The sequence below is a fragment of the Myotis nattereri genome (assembly GCF_964212035.1).
Source record: "Myotis nattereri genome assembly, chromosome: 4".
In the NCBI taxonomy this organism is placed as follows: Eukaryota; Metazoa; Chordata; class Mammalia; order Chiroptera; family Vespertilionidae; genus Myotis; species Myotis nattereri.
The window spans coordinates 53199801-53215848 of NC_138079.1; the positions used below are offsets into that span (position 1 = coordinate 53199801).

At 35.8% G+C, this 16048-nt stretch overlaps 1 protein-coding gene across 1 annotated transcript in view; it reads right to left on the reverse strand.

The window, feature by feature from the left end:
* Positions 1-9967: 9967 nt before the first annotated feature.
* Positions 9968-16048, reverse strand: part of KIAA0825 — a 373094-nt gene continuing 367013 nt past the window's right edge. Inside the window, exon 20 of the mRNA XM_081088719.1 lies at positions 9968-11980. Within this exon, the coding sequence (XP_080944845.1) occupies positions 11863-11980 (118 nt within the window). The 3' untranslated portion in view covers positions 9968-11862. The remainder of the gene's footprint in view (positions 11981-16048) is intronic.

The window sequence follows — 16048 nt, forward strand, 5'->3', positions numbered from 1 at the left end:
ATCAGGGAATGGCAATATTGAAGTTCCTGGATTTGGATTTACCTCCAAAAATGTATCAAAGGACAGAAAGCACCAGCATTTGGACATTTGCTACAGAAGGGACAACGACCTCAATTTACAAAAGCCTTTTCTTCGCACACCTAAACTGACCCCGAAGGAGCTCAAAGTAAAACTAGTGTGGGACATAGACAAGTAAAAGGTGGAGGAAATAGGACAAAATAGATCATACCCTCTTCCTTTCAACCATATTTGTGGGTGACTCAGGCCTAGAAGATGTTTTAAAGTGATTTAGAGGTTTCCAGTTCAATATGTAAAGAGTTTAGAACTTGAAAATCAGTCATTCCCATTCTGACAATAGGAAAAAGCTATACAAACAGAAAGTCAACAACTCTTCTTAGATCTGTCTGGGAATTGTCCCAGGGCAAACTGCTGTCCCCCGAAACTGTAGAGACAGGTGGATAAAGAGAAGCACAGCTTACTGGGAGCAGAAGCCAGCAGTGGGAGCCAGTATGGGTAGGAACACTTTAAAACTGTGGTTAATGAATTGTTGGGCTAGAATCTCAGTGATGGCGAACCTTTTGAGCTCGGCGTGTCAGCATTTTGGAAAACCCTAACTTAATTCTGGTGCCGTGTCACATATAGAAATTTTTTGATATTTGCAACCATAGTAAAACAAAGACTTATATTTTCGATATTTATTTTATATATTTAAATGCCATTTAACAAAGAAAAATCAACCCAAAAAATGAGTTCGCCTGTCACTTCTGACACGTGTGTCATAGGTTCGCCATCACTGGGATAGACTGAGAGTTAAAAACTCCAAGTAATCACAGTTGTGTGAGGGAAGGTGGAGAGTGGCACCCACACTTCAGTAAGTTTTGCCTCCAGGAGATCTGCCAGGTTCTTACAATGAAGATAGCAAAATCTTCTGACAGTGGGAGAGGAAAAGTGATCTTTATGAAATATTCCCAGAGCTCTCTGTTTTCCATAACAACGCCTGCCTTATAAGGGAAACTAATTTACCAGCGCCTACCCAACTGGGGATTTACCAATCTAGAAAATGGATATACTCAACATCAGCCTTTTCTAGCCTTCCAAGTAAAGGAAAAATAGACAACATTCATGAACAGAAGGGTACTGTAAACAGAGCGATGAAAACACTAAGAAAGAATCAAAAGGAAATATTAGAAATCAAAAACACTATAACAGAAATGAAAGGTATAAGTGACTGAATAGAAACAAGGGAAGAATCTAGGTTGAGGATATGTCAATAGAAACTTCCAAAACTTAAATGCAAAGAGAAGAAAAGAATGAAAGAGATGGACTAGACTATCCAAGAACTGTGGGAAAATTAAACAAGGCGTAATATATGCTTAATGGGAATAACAGAAGAGGAAGAAAGAGAAAGGAACAAAAGGACTATTTGAAATAACAATGACTGAGAATGTTTCCAAAATTAATGACCCACAAACCCACAGATCCAGGAAACTCAGAGAATTTCAAAAATGATAAATGCTAAAAACAAACTAACAAAAAACCTATACCTGGGCATATATATTCAAAGAGCAGAAAGCCAAGGACAGAGAAAATCTTGAAAGAAGCCAAAGGTCAAACAAACAAACAAAAAAACCCAGCCTTGCCCAGAAAGAAAAGGATAAGAATTACATTGGACTCCTTTTGAGAAACTATACAAGAAGAGAGTAGAATGAGATATTTAAAGTGTTGGAAAAAAACAACAACCTAGAATTCTGTATACAGTGAAATTATTCTTCAAAAGTAGGAAAGAAATAATAGCTCTCCACAAGAAAAAATTGAGGAAAATTGTTACCAGTAGACCAGCTGGTGAAATAAAATCTTTTATTTTCCTTAATTTTATTGATCTAACAGATAACACTGTTTAAAATAATATCAACATTGCTTTCTGTGATGATAGCTAATGGATAAGTAAAATGACTGACAGCAATGTTATAAGAGACAGGAGGAAGGAATTGGAAATAATCTGTATTTTTACTACCCATGAAATGGTATTATTTAAAAGTAGACTTAAATAAGTTGTAAATATATTTTGCAAACTCTAGAGCAAACACTTTTAAAAGTTTTTAAAAAGTCTAATTAATATGCTAAGAGAGGAGAGAAACTAAAATCATATACAATATTCAATTAAAATCAGAGAAGTCAGGAAAAAGTGGAAGACAAAGAAAAGAAAGAAAGAAAAAGGAAAATGAATAGAAAATATTTGAAATGATTTAGATCATATTGGACTTTTAAATAAGATAAAATTTGAGACATTCCAAAATATCCTAATATGACCAGAAAAGCCATAATGCCTCTTTGTCGTATAAACCAGGGATAGAGGAAAAGATCTGACAAAGCAGGTTTGAATTATAGTTAGAAGAAGAAAAATTGTGTTTTCTGCTTGTTACCCATCCCCCTGCCAAGTGCTGCATATTCAATATGCCTTTTTTAGAGGCATAGTTATATCTAAATACCTATAAATTAGAGAAACTTCAATGTTTAATACATTATATAAAATAATTATATAAAAATTATATTTTCAAGGTTGTAATGGTACTTCCTCTTTGGAATATTAGGACTGTATAATTTTTCAATCCCTATTGGTACTTTTCCTCTCTTATATTCCCTTCCCTTTTATATCTCAAATATGAGCTCTATTCCTGGTTTTCCACAATTATTTCTGTAAGCACAAACTTTACTCTTACTCTTCTTTGTTCTAATCCTTTTATACACTGATGACTCTATTTTTGGCAATCTGATTATTCCCATATATCTTCAGAAACATACTCTATCTCCCAATATTTACTGAAATTTGATATATTGTGTTTTTAAGATGCATTCCCACATCCTTATAAGGAGCCTTCTCTCTCTCTCCCTCTCCCTCTCTCTCTCTCTCTCTCTCTCTCTCTCTCTCTCTCTCTCTCTCTCTCTCTCTTTCTCACACACACTCATTCTACATTGCTTTGATAAATCTTAGCAGTGAGAGTACAACTATGTGATTAGTCCTGTGAGAGATCTAGCTAATCTCTAAATGGAGAGGTGGTCTTGAAGACTCCCCCAACACAATTATACATTCTCAAAAGAAAATGCAAGCAATGAAGACTGATCCCAAGATACCTCACTGCCAGAATCATCAGATCGGACTTTAAAGAGCTATTATAACTATGCTCAATGACATAAAGGAAAGGACACTCATACTGAATGAAAATCCAGGAAATTTCAGCAAACATAAAAACTATGCTAAAGAACCAAATGGAAATTATATTACAAAAAAAATTAGAATATCTGAAAAATTTAAAATCTACTGGATGGGCAGAATGGAGATTGTGAACTTGGAGAAAGATAAATACAAAAATATCATAAATATGCACAATAGAGTCAAGCTGCTTAGAGCCAATAATAAAGAGAAAATCTTGAAAGCAGCGAGAATAAAATAACATGTTAATATAGGGGAACAATGATCCAGATGTTCCATTGTTTCCTCATCAGAAACCAGGGGCTGGGAAAGAGTGGATCATCTTTAAAGAGCTAACAGAAAAAGTCCATCAATACAGAATTTTGTATCTAGTGAAGTATCCTTCAAGAATAGTGAAATACACATTTTCATGTAAAAGAGAAATAACAGAATCCATCACTGCACTACAAGAAAGGTTAATGGAAGTGCACTAAAGGCAGATGTAAATTTAGATCTTCGGTGAGAAGGAACATTGGAAATAGAAAATATCTCAGTAAATATAAAAGTTTACTTTTCCTCTTAATTTCATTAAAATATATATAACTATTTGAATCAAAAATTATCTCCTTTTTTAATGCTATTTTTTCCAAAGTTAATCATGGTATAGTTTTTTTCTGTTAGTTGTGTAGGTGGGGGTATAATTTCTAATCTGGAGGAAAGAATGAGGCTCTGAGTCAGTAGATAGAGCTTTTCAGTAGTGACAGTTCCCCTAAAGATATCGGGGTGGAAAACATAGGTAAGCTAAAGTTTCCCACAGTTACCAAAATAAGGGTTTTATTTTTTGTGGAGGAGGATTTCCCTGTTGGTCTTCCCGCTCACCCCTGGGCAATTTTATACCTTTTTTACAGGCACAGTGTAACGTCAAGCTTTGCTATGTGATATTTTTCTCCCACAACATGTATTTGTTAAGAATTGACTGCTTGACAGAAAACCCAAATAGCAGCAGTTTAAATAAGACAGAAGTTTATTTCTCATACACATAAATGCAGGACCCCAGGATTACTTTTATGGCTCCACAATTATCCATGACCCAGCTTTCTACCTTTTTGTAGTTCTGGTAAGCCCAGTATGTGCCATCTACATCTAGCCTTTATGCCCACATTCCCGCCAAAAGGAAGAGGGAAAATGTCCTTTAAGAATTTCCCAGCCCTAGCTGGTTTGGCTCAGTGGATAGAGCATTGGCCCACAGACTGGGGGGTTGCAGGTTCAATTCCAGTGAAGGACACATATCTCTGTTGCAGGCTTGATCCCTGGCTCTGGTCAGGGTGCATGCGGGAGGCAAACAATGTGTCTCTCTCACATCAAATGTTTTTCTCTCCTTGTCTCTCCTCCTCCCACTCTCTCTAAAAATCAATGGAAAAATATCCTCCAGTGAGGATTAACAACAAAACAAAACAACAAAGAATTTCCCAGAATTTGTTCACACCATTTTTGTTTACATTTAATTGGTCAGTAGACCAATAACTACCATGCTACTAAGTCCTGGGAAATTTGATCTTGCTTCTTCTAGATGACCTTGATCTACGAAACAAAAGGGAAAATGGGTCTTTGCTTTAGGCTTCCATATATATTATTTCCAGGAAGACACTTTCCAAGCAGATTGCTCACTTTCTTCAGGGAGCCATTCTCAAGACGTTAGCCTGGGATGAGATTCCAGCCACAGTGTGTCTGAGTCCAAGGTAGTAGTTTCTGTTCAGTTGGCCATCTTGAATCAGAAGCTTCCCTCCATGGAAAAAGTGCTGGGGAATTGCTTTAGGGACTTTATAAGAAAATATATGTACTGTCTCGCCGAAACCGGTTTGGCTCAGTGGATAGAGCGTCGGCCTGTGGACTGAAGGGTCCCAGGTTCGATTCCGGTCAAGGGCATGTACCTGGGTTGCGGGCACATCCCCAGTAGGAGATGTGCTGGAGGCAGCTGATCGATGTTTCTCTCTCATCGATGTTTCTAACTCTCTGTTCTCTCTCCCTTCCTCTCTGTAAAAAATCAATAAAATATATTAAAAAAAAAAAAAGAAAATATATGTACTGTCTAGATAACCTTCTTAACCTTTATATTTGTTTTGTATTTGGGGTCTGCTGGAGTAAAATTCATCTGAAGAAAGCATTAGTCAGTGGAAGTTTGAAAGCTATTATCAGTACCCTTTGCGGATAGCATAGGCTCACCACTGGGCAACTGTAAGAGCAGATTTGGCCTCTTCCCTCTACAGTTCTAGGCCGTCTGTGGTCTCCAGGAAGCAATTCAACTGAAATGAGCCATCCACTCCATTCCTGTTGGTATGCTTACCAATCCAGGGACAGCACCAGATACCTGCATGAAGGAAAAGCTTCTTAGGCCTTCCTTTTTTATTTGGCTTCAAGATAACCAATTCAGCTTGTAGATTTTATTGCATAAAGTGAAGTGTCTTGAGCCTGTGCTTACTCATGCCAGTGCTTACCGGGTTAGATTCAAATACAATGTACAGCACAGTGCTATTTAGATATGCAGTAATTTTATTTTCTATAACTGATCTCCTGTTCTATAGCTCTCATTTCTGCTAAGGTAGATTTTTGTTTTAATCCTTAATTTTACCAGTTAAGACCAACTTTCTTTTACAGTGTAAAATGGTTTCCTGCTAAATGTTTACTCATCCCAATAACTAAACTTTCCATCAGGAATACATCCTGTCAGACAATTGGCCCCATTTCTAACTTTTTCTTCTCAAGAGAGTATTGCGTATAGGGGAAACTCAAGGATCTTCATGGAGGTGGTGCAGGAGGCCTCTCTCTTCCTCTGGATTCCTGTTGGACTCCTTTGCAGTGAAATTTCTCCTGTCTAATTACTGGGAATCCTATTATAGGGTACATGGAGGTATGGACTGCTCTTTCTTTTGGTCATTATCCTAGTATTCATCACTATTGTTCAACAACACTTGCCTGTAGTTTTGCAGTTCCTTCAAACTGATCTTTATGCCAATACTGTAATGTTTTGATTATAGTAGCTTTGTAAGTAGTCTGAAATCAGGGAGTGCAATGCCTCCAGCTTCGTTCTTTTTTCTTATTATTGTTTTTGGCTATGCAGAATCTTTTATGTTTACATATAAATTTTAGGTTTGCTTTTTCTATTTCTGTGAAAAAGTCATTAGAATTTTGATAGGGATTTTGTTGAATCTTTAGATTGCATTGGGAAGAAAAGACATTTTAATAATATTAATTTTCCTAATCCATGAGCACAGAATATCTTTTCTTTGTGTCTTCTTTAATTTTTTTCATTAATGTCATAGTTTTTAGTGTGCAGGTCTTTCACCTTCTTGGTTAAATTTTTTTCCTAGGTATTTTATTCTTTTGTTGCAATTGCAAATTGAATTGTTTTCTTAGTTTCTCTTTTTGATAGTTCATTATTAGTGTATAGAAACACAACAGATTTTTATATATTGATTTTTTGTATACTGCAACTTTACTGAATTGATTAATGCTGACATTTTTTTTGGTAGCATCTTTTAGAGTTTTCCCATACATAGTATCATGTCATCTGCAAATAGCGACAGTTTTACTTCTTCCTTTGCAGTTTGGATGCTTTTTTCCCCTTGCAATTACTCTGGCTAGGAATTCCAATATTCTGTTGAATAAAAGTGGCAGGAGTATGCATGCTTGTCTTGTTCCTGATCTAGAGGGAAAGCTTTCAGCTTTTCACCATTGAGTCTGATGTTAGCTGTGGGCTCATCACATATGGCTTTTATTATGTCGATCTCTGTTTCCTCTGTACCTTTGGTTGAATTTTTATCATAAGTGAATGTTGAATTTCATCAAGTGCTTTTTCTGCAGCTATTGAGATGTTATTTTTATCCTTCATTTTGTTAAGGTGGTGTGTCTGCAGTTGTTGAGCCATCCATACATTCCTGGAATAAATCCCACTTGTTAGTGGTATGTGAGTCTTTAAATGCATTGTTGAATTTGGTTTGTTAAGATTTTGTTGAGGATTTTTTCATAAATGTTCATCAGGGATATTAGCCTGTGATATTTTTTTGGCACCCTTATCTTGTTTTGATATCAGGGTAATACTGACCCCATAAACTGAATTTGGAAGTATGCCTCCTCTTCTACTCTTGGAAGAGATGGAGAAGGACTGACATTAATTCTTTGAATGTTTGGTAGAATTAACCAGTGAAGCCATCTGGTCCTGGACTTTTGTTTGTTGGGAAGTTTTTTTATTATTATTCATTCAATCTCCTTACCAGTAATCAGTCTGTTCAGATTTTCTATTTCTTCCTGAGTCAGTCTTGGCAGTTTCTATGTTTCTAGGAATTTATCCATTTCTTATAGGTTGTCCAATTTGTTGTCATGTAATTGTTCATAGTAATTGTTCAAAGAAAGAAGATGGCACCCGTCAGCCTTTGTCCCTGAGAGTACTCAAGTATACCCCTAGATTTGCAGTAAGTTAGATGCCTTCCCCTCAGGCTAGTACTTTAAGATTAACATTGAGCCTCTCATAGAAAGTATGGGTGATATTGACTGCTTCTGCGCCTGACCCTGAGGAGAATGAGTTTGGAACGCTGAGCCCTTTAGGAGTCATCTTTCAGATCACTAGGCTCCTTGGACATGAGCACTGTTCGTTTTCAAAGCTACATATTTTGGGGGCTCATCACTCAGGTGCAGATCTTAAAAGTTGGGATGCCTGGATTCAAACCCTTTGCTCCTCAAAGAGAATCTGGAGTTTTGAGTTCCATTCTCATTGCAGGTCATAGCACAAGGGGTAGCGTTTTTGGCAAGATGGGTTTCAGCCCATCTGCTTCATTGTGAGTTTTTTTTCTTTCTCATTTGCATGACCACTCATTTGCATGTAGTCATCACTCAGGTAGTTTTTACATTTTTTTTTCCCCTCAAAGGAAATTGCTCTACCTGTAGCTATAGTTTCAACGTGTTTGTGGGAGGAGATTAAGTAGATCTCCCTATATCACATCTTGGAACAGAACCTCCCTGTGTCTTTATTTAAAATTTGGGCCAGTTTTTTTCTACAACTCATTTATGTATTATCTCAACTAGGGCTGTCAATACAGACCTCAATGAGACCTTAATTCCCTTGAGAATTAAATTGTCTACTTATGGAGAGCCTGGCACAGAGCCTGGCTTATCATAGCTGCTTAATAAATAGCACCAAATACTGACTCCCAACTGTTCTTATTTCTAGTCCACTCTATTTTCACTTCCCTACATGGTTCCCCCCATATAGGATATTTCAGGGCCCAAATTCCAACTTGTGGTGATCAGACTTCAGGGTGGCTCCCATCATCTTTACCTCTTGATTCACACTATTGTGTGATTAATCCCTCTCTCCTAAGCCCGGGTGGGATGAGTGACTTGCTTTTACTAGTAACCACTAGAATTTGGAAAAGGTGATTAAATATGCATGGTTACATGCATTTGATTATGTTACATACTAGAGGTCTGGTACATGAATTCATGCACGGGTGGGGTCCCTCAGCCTGGATGGCGATCAGGGCCGATTGGGGGACCAGCCAGCCAGGGGGAGGGGCCTCAGGAGGTTGGCCGGCCGGGGGGAGGGACCATGGAAGGTTGGCCCACTGGAGAAGTGGGGGGGAGGGGCCGTGGGAGGGTGACCGGCCACAGGATGTTGACTGGGCAAGGGAGGTTGCCTGTGGGAGTGCACTGACCACCAGGGGGCAGCTCCTGCATTGAGTGTCTGCCCCCTGGTGGTCAGTCCGCATCATAGCAACCAGTCGTTTGGTCGCTTAGGCTTTTATACATATAGATGGTTGTAATATTGATTGTGCAAGGAGACTTTCCCTCCCTTGCTGACCTTAAGAAAGCCAGAAGCCATATTGGGGAAACTCAGATGAAAGGAAACTGAGGCCCCAGGTCTTAAAACCTGCTAAGTAAGGAATGTTATCAATAACTATGTGAGCTTAAAAGGGGATCCTCCCCGAATTGAGCCTTAGATGAGACCACTACTAGCTGACATTTCCATTGTAATCTTGTGAGATCCCAAGCAGAGATCCAAGCTTAACGATGTCCAGACACTTGACACACAGAGACTATGAGATAATAAGTGTATGTTGTTTTAAGCTGCCCAATGTGGTACTATTGTTATGCAGCAATAAGTAACTAGCACAGATTTTTACTCATGCAAGTAATTATTACACTATTTTGAGGGGGAAAAGGTTTTATGATGTTTTGGATCCTTTAAATTCTGGAGAAACAAGAGTGTACTGCTTTACTGATGGTGCTGCTGAAAATATATCTCAAAGGCAAGGCAGAGAGTTTTTGTTTTGTTTTTTATCATTATGAGGACTATGCTGGCCTCAGTTCCTATTAAAACCTAAGAGCTTTCAGGCATCGTGTTAGGAATGTTTGTTTGTGGAGATTCCACCTACAGCAGTGTTTCTTGTTCAGCTGGGTAAAACATAACATAAAATCTTAATCTTAAGTGTATAGTTCAGTAGTGTTGTTTATTCACATTGTTGTGAAACAGATCTCCAGAGCTTTTTCATCTTGTAAAAATGAGAAAGTCTACCTACACCCATTACACTACTCTTTTCCATCACCATAGCCCCAAGTAACCACCATTTTACTTTGTTTCTATAAATTTGATTGCATTAGGTATGTCATAGACGTGGAATCGTATACTATTTGTGTTTTTTGTGACCGTCTTATTTCACTTAGATAATGTCTTCAAAATTCACTCATGTAACATATGACAGGATTTTGTTCTTTTTTAAGGGTGAATATAGCTTTTTAACATTTTTATTATGAAATATTTCAAGTATAACAAAAAGCATAAAAAATCTTAAAGATTTTTTTGTAGTAAGATATACTAATTACAAATGAACTGAAGTTCTCTATGACTCACAATTTTATCTGAAGTGGAATTAATAGGACATTTTGAGTAAGCTTGTATTGGTAGACAAAATAGTTTTTCCTATTTCTTGTTTGGTAGTTCTATAACAGTGTTAAATCTGAAACATACATTTCCATCTACATTTTATTAAAAATTAATTCATACTGTTTAATTATTAATTCATTCATAGTAATTGCTAAACTAATAATAAAATAGATACCTCCTTATAATTACAAAAATACAGTTAAGAAGAATAGTGAGGAAGATAATATTTTACAGGGAGATAATATTTTTGTAGTAAGCATATGGTGAGTTACGAAGTATTTATTTCTGTTGTTAACACATACAAATGCAAAATTATTGTGAGAAACGAAACTGTTTTTGAAATACCACTTCTCATCATACTTTAAGAAACATATCAAGTATGGAGTCAAAATAATCTGATAAATTAGTAACTTGTAATTTAACATTTCTAGTTATAAATTTTATTGCACTTATGACTACAGTAATTTTACTGAGCAAGTATAGAAGAGAATTCAACTGCCAGCTTTTCTCTCTTTTCTATTTTCCTCTCCTTCCAACTCATCCCATTCTCCTCTTGCTATACTTCTTTGAAAAGGGAGGCATAGAGAAATGCCTACATATATTTTGTAAAAATTACAGAAATGTAAGAACATCAGAAAACATGATATTCAATGTCATATGATCTAAAATAGTTTGTGATATAAAGCTTCTCCCAGATGGCCTATAGATTGCTCAATAGTCTAAATGTCTTCATTCAATAGCCGTCTTTAAAACAACTGTGTTTATTAACTGTCAACTAGATGAATGACTTTGTAGTATGTATTTGGGGAGACTATTGTATAAAAGGAGACTTCATGTTATACTGTAAGGCCTTTAAAGTTTTTAGAATCTAATATCAGGTACTGATAGGAAGGTTATGATGCGTATAACTTTACCTGGCATATAGGGTGCTAGAACACATTCTGTTTCCTTAGTGTGTGTAATGTAATGGGAATAAAAAGTAACAGAAACCATAGATAAGGAACTGTAGAGTGAAGATGGCTGGAGTCAGTGTTGAACATAATTTTATGAGAACGATGGTTTCTGGTTGGGAAAAAAGGCAAGCATGTGGCTTGAGCCGAGAAGATGGCTGGCAGTTGCCTGAACATGGAGCCATTGGGTATAGGATCTGATAGCATGTGATTGGAACTGATATTTAAAAAGTCACTATATGCAGAGATGTGAATAAAGCTATACTTCAGGAGAGTGCTTTCTGTGGCTATGATTAAGATAAACTGGATGAGGAAGAGGCTATGAGAAAGAAGTCTGGTAAGACCTGGATTTGGAATACAACTACAAAATTAGATTGAAATTTTCAGATGACTCTCAGAGGCCCATGTGACTCCATACAACTTAACATCCAAATGCTGTATTTAAAAATCTTTAGGGGAAGGATTTTCAAACATTTTGTCTGTTGTCATAGATACTTCAAGACTGAAAAAAGAAAAAAATAATTCAAAGGGAACACGAGATGGCAGCAGTTATTATCATCTAAAGAGAAAGACTGAGGAAAGAAAAACATTTGAAATTATTTTTAAAATAAAAAATGTGGAGCAATTTATTCTTTATGTGTTATATTCCTTTTCAGTTCTGAGATTACTCAGTCATTGGTTTCATGCTTCACAGCACATCTGAGGTTCATCCTGACTGTAGTAAAAATCCTACTCCATTATATGTGGTTATTTCCTAAAATAAAGCTGTTGCTGTTTTCTGCAGATTACTCTTCCTCCTTGGTATCTGAGGCAGAAGAGTTCTGGATGTTGCAAATTCGTTTTAAATGTTCCAACATTACTTTTTCTTCCTCTTCTAGTTTTTCATCCTTTCTCATTTCCCACCTAAAAGAAAAATCACATCTTAGTATTTTTGAATGTCCAAACTACAATCAACATTCAGTTATTCAAGACTTAAAAATGTTCATCCACTGGTTTATTGAGGCGCCTGTTTCTCCTTATTTATTCTTTTACCGGCTGTCTCTTGGGCAACACAATTAATTCATTGGCACTGATTAGCAGAGTGGGCCAGTAGAATGTGAGAGGAAAATAGTCAAACCAGCTCTACTCCAGGGTATAGTTTTAAAGCATTGTTTTAAATGAGGTTTCTGTATTTCTAGAATGTACACGGCTTACCAGGATATACATGCCTATAAATAAAATCTAGAATTAGGCATTAAGAAGCAAATACTTTTCCCACACTGATCAACCTATCAATGGATTTAAATTGCAGAGGTTTATCAGGAAGACTTTAGCAGCAAGAAGAATATGAAACTAAACTGAATATGCCTTAAAGGGAGGTCAGTCTACCCCTAAGAAATAAGATCAAATTTGAAGTAATCAAAATAAATCACCCAACAAAAGAAGCAAATGGTTAGCAAGGTTCCGCAGATTATTTATTAAAGGGAAAAAAAGAAAGAAATTAAAGACTTTCTAATTTTGTATGGTTGGGAAATATAGGACAAAATGTTAAGAATATGGAACTAAGTACGTATATAATCTTGCAAAGTAAATGTTATCACAATAACCCAAATACAGTTAACCCTTCCTTCCCCTTCTTCCTCTCTCATATATGAAGGCACAGGACTGGTCAGGGCGTACTTATCTATATATATTTCCTTTCTCTTTTCCTCCTATTTCGACCTAAGCCATCCACCATGATATGCTATCACAAAAGGATTTTAAAAGCAATGTTGATACATCCTAAAAGACCCTCTGCTGTAAGGTCTTCAAGGTCATAGGATTTCTTGTTCTAATTAAATTTACTGGGGTGATGTTAGCTAATAACATTATATAATTTTCAATTGTAAAATTCTATAATACATCATCTGTATATTGATTGCATTGTATACTCACCATCCATAGTCTAGTCTCCCTCTGTCGCCATATATTTGACTCCTTTACCCTCCTTATCCTCCCTGCAGCCCCCTTCTTCCTACAGTTTTCTGAGTCTAAGAGTTTATTTGTTGCTTTCTTCTTATATCTACATATGATTGAAATCATATGACTCTTATCATTTTCCAACTGTTTTATTTCACTCAGCATGATATTTTCATGGTCCATCTATGTTGTCACAAATGGCCATTTTTCATCCTTTCTTATGGCTGAGTAGTATTTCATTGTATATATGTACTACATCTTCTTTATCTAGTCATTCACCGAAAGACACTTTGGTTGTTTCTATGTCTTGGCTACTGTAAATATTGCTGCAGTGAACACAGGGTACATATATCTTTACAAATAAATGTTTTTTAAATTTTCATGTAGATACCAGAAGAGGGACTGCTGGGTCATATAGTAGCTATATTCTTAAATTTTTAGGAGCTTCCATACTGTTTTCCATAGTGGCTGTACAGGTTTACATTCCTACCAGCAATGTAAGAGGGTTCCCTTTTCTCCACATCCTCTCCAACGCTTATTTCTTGTCTTATTGATAATAGACATTCTAACAGGTATGATTTGGATTTATATTTCCTCTAAAACTAGCAAAGTTGAGAATCTTTTCATATATCTGATGGCCATTTGCATGTCTGTTGAGGTCCCCTGCCCGTTTTTTAATAGAATAGTTTGTTTTTGTTGAGTTATACGAATTATTTATATATTTTGGATTTCAATATGTCCCTTATCAGAGGTATTGTTTGCAAATATATTCTCCCACTTGGTTGGTTGCCTTTTGTGTTGTTGATGGTTTGTTTTGCTGTGCAGAAGTTTTTTAGTTTTATGTAGTCCTATTCATTTATTTTTGCTTTTATTTACCTTGCCTTTGAGGTCTGCTTCACAAAAGCCTCTCGGAGACCAAGTCCTATACATTTAGTATCTTTGTTTTTGTCTGTATATTTTATCATTTTAGGTCTTATATTTAAGTCTTTAATCTACTCTGAGTTAATTTTTGTATATATGGTGTCAAATAGCAGTCTAGTTTCATTCTTTTGCATGTGGCTTTTCAGTTTTCCCAACACAATTTATTGAAGAGGCTTTCCTTTCTCCATTGTATGTTTTTGGCTCTTTTGTCTAAAATGAGTTGCCCATATTCATGTGAGTTTATTTCCAGCTCTCAATTCTGTTCCATTGGTCTCTGTGTCTGTTTTCATTTCTGTAGCTTTGTGAGATAATTTGAAGTCAGGGTGACTGATACCTTTGTTCTTTTTTCTTGGGGGTCTTTTTTGGTTCCATATAAACTTGAGGATTTTTACTCTATTTCTTTGAAAAATGCCATTGAAATTTTGATGGGGATTGCATTAAATCTGTATATTGCTTTAAGTAATATGACCATTTTAACTATGCTGATTCTTCTAATCCATGAGTACAGAGTATCTTTCCATTTCCTTTTGTCTTCTTCAATTTCTTTCAACAATGTCTTGTAGTTTTCAGTATATAGATCCTTAATTTTCTTTAAGTTTATTTCTAGGTATTTTATTCTTTATGTTACACTTACAAATGGAATTGTTTTCTTCATTTCTTTGTCTGATATTTCATTGTTAATATATAGGAATGCAATGGATTTCTATACACTAATTTTGTATCCTGCAACTTTACTGTATTTGTTTGTTTCTAATAGTTTTTTGGCGGAGTCCCTCTATTTTATTATAGTTAGAACTTTTGAGTAACAAACAGCCTGTCATGCACGAGGAAAGCATATCAAGTTGTTTCTGTGGTTTGGTTTGAGTGGTGAAAAGAAAGCATGGGCATTGTATTTTCATAGAAAACTCCTGTAGGATTCTGTTCCCACACAGGTTTCCTTGTTGAAGGGCTAGGTTCAATATGCCCTGGCCAACCCTGGGAGGTGGGATATATAAGGGAGAAGGAAAAAGGAAAGAGTGGAGAGAAAGGGGGGATTTTTCTGAGAGACCAGACCTGGGTTTAATTTAAATTTCTTCTTTATCCTCTGCCTGGGATTCTCCACATCTCCTAGCACCAACTTTGGTTGAATCTAAAAACTGCTATTTCTGGCTGTCTTCCTTTCTCCATATGTTCCCATGTAATCAGAGTTAAGTTATTGATCATATTGGTTTTAACAACTTAAAGGGTAGAGACTTTTCACTGTTCAAAGCCATGGTACAAGGGGGAGTACTCCCCAAATCTGTATTTTGGGATTTAATATTTAATACATAAGGTTACCTAATACTGCTTTCATGGAATTTTAAAGAATTATTCCTACCCATTTTATATTGGTGAACCTGGGCATCATTAATTTGCATGTTAAATTGAACTCCTTTCAAGAAGGAAAATAAATAATAAAAATACTTACCTAGTACTAACTTTGTGTTAAGCATTGTGTTAAACACTTGACTGTCAATCCTTAAATCCTTACTACAAAATGTTATCCCTTTTCTACAGAGGAGTGAACTGAAGCACAGAATGTTAATGTCACGTCCCCAGGTATCTTTGATTTGAAATAAGAGAGTCAACTCTGGAGTCTGGGCTTGTAAATGCCACACCAACCATGGTTTTAAAACCATTTTACAGGTATCATTAATTACTGTTAACAATAGTTTAAATATTTCATTTCCTGAAAAGAACTTTCTAAAATTCATATACTCAAAAGAAATCCAAATGTGGTAAATCGGGTATGCCTTTTTTCTCTCATTTAAAGGTACTAATATTGTACTGAGTAAATGAATTATTTTCTGAATGTCAACAAAATATGTAATATGCACATAAATATTTTGATCATTGTCTCTATGTGTGAAAACTGAAAACACAGTTTTTCTGCTTCATTAAAAATCTGTATAATTAATGTAAAATAAATGAATGTATAATAGAATCAAAGCTTCATGACAATTACAGGCACTTCACAGTATAATAGAGCTGTTAGTGATTAATGATGTTAGGCAAAGTTACTTACCTACCACAAATTTCTTACATATTTTTTGTGCTTATTCAGAAAAAAATCATTTCATAAGACAATAAGAA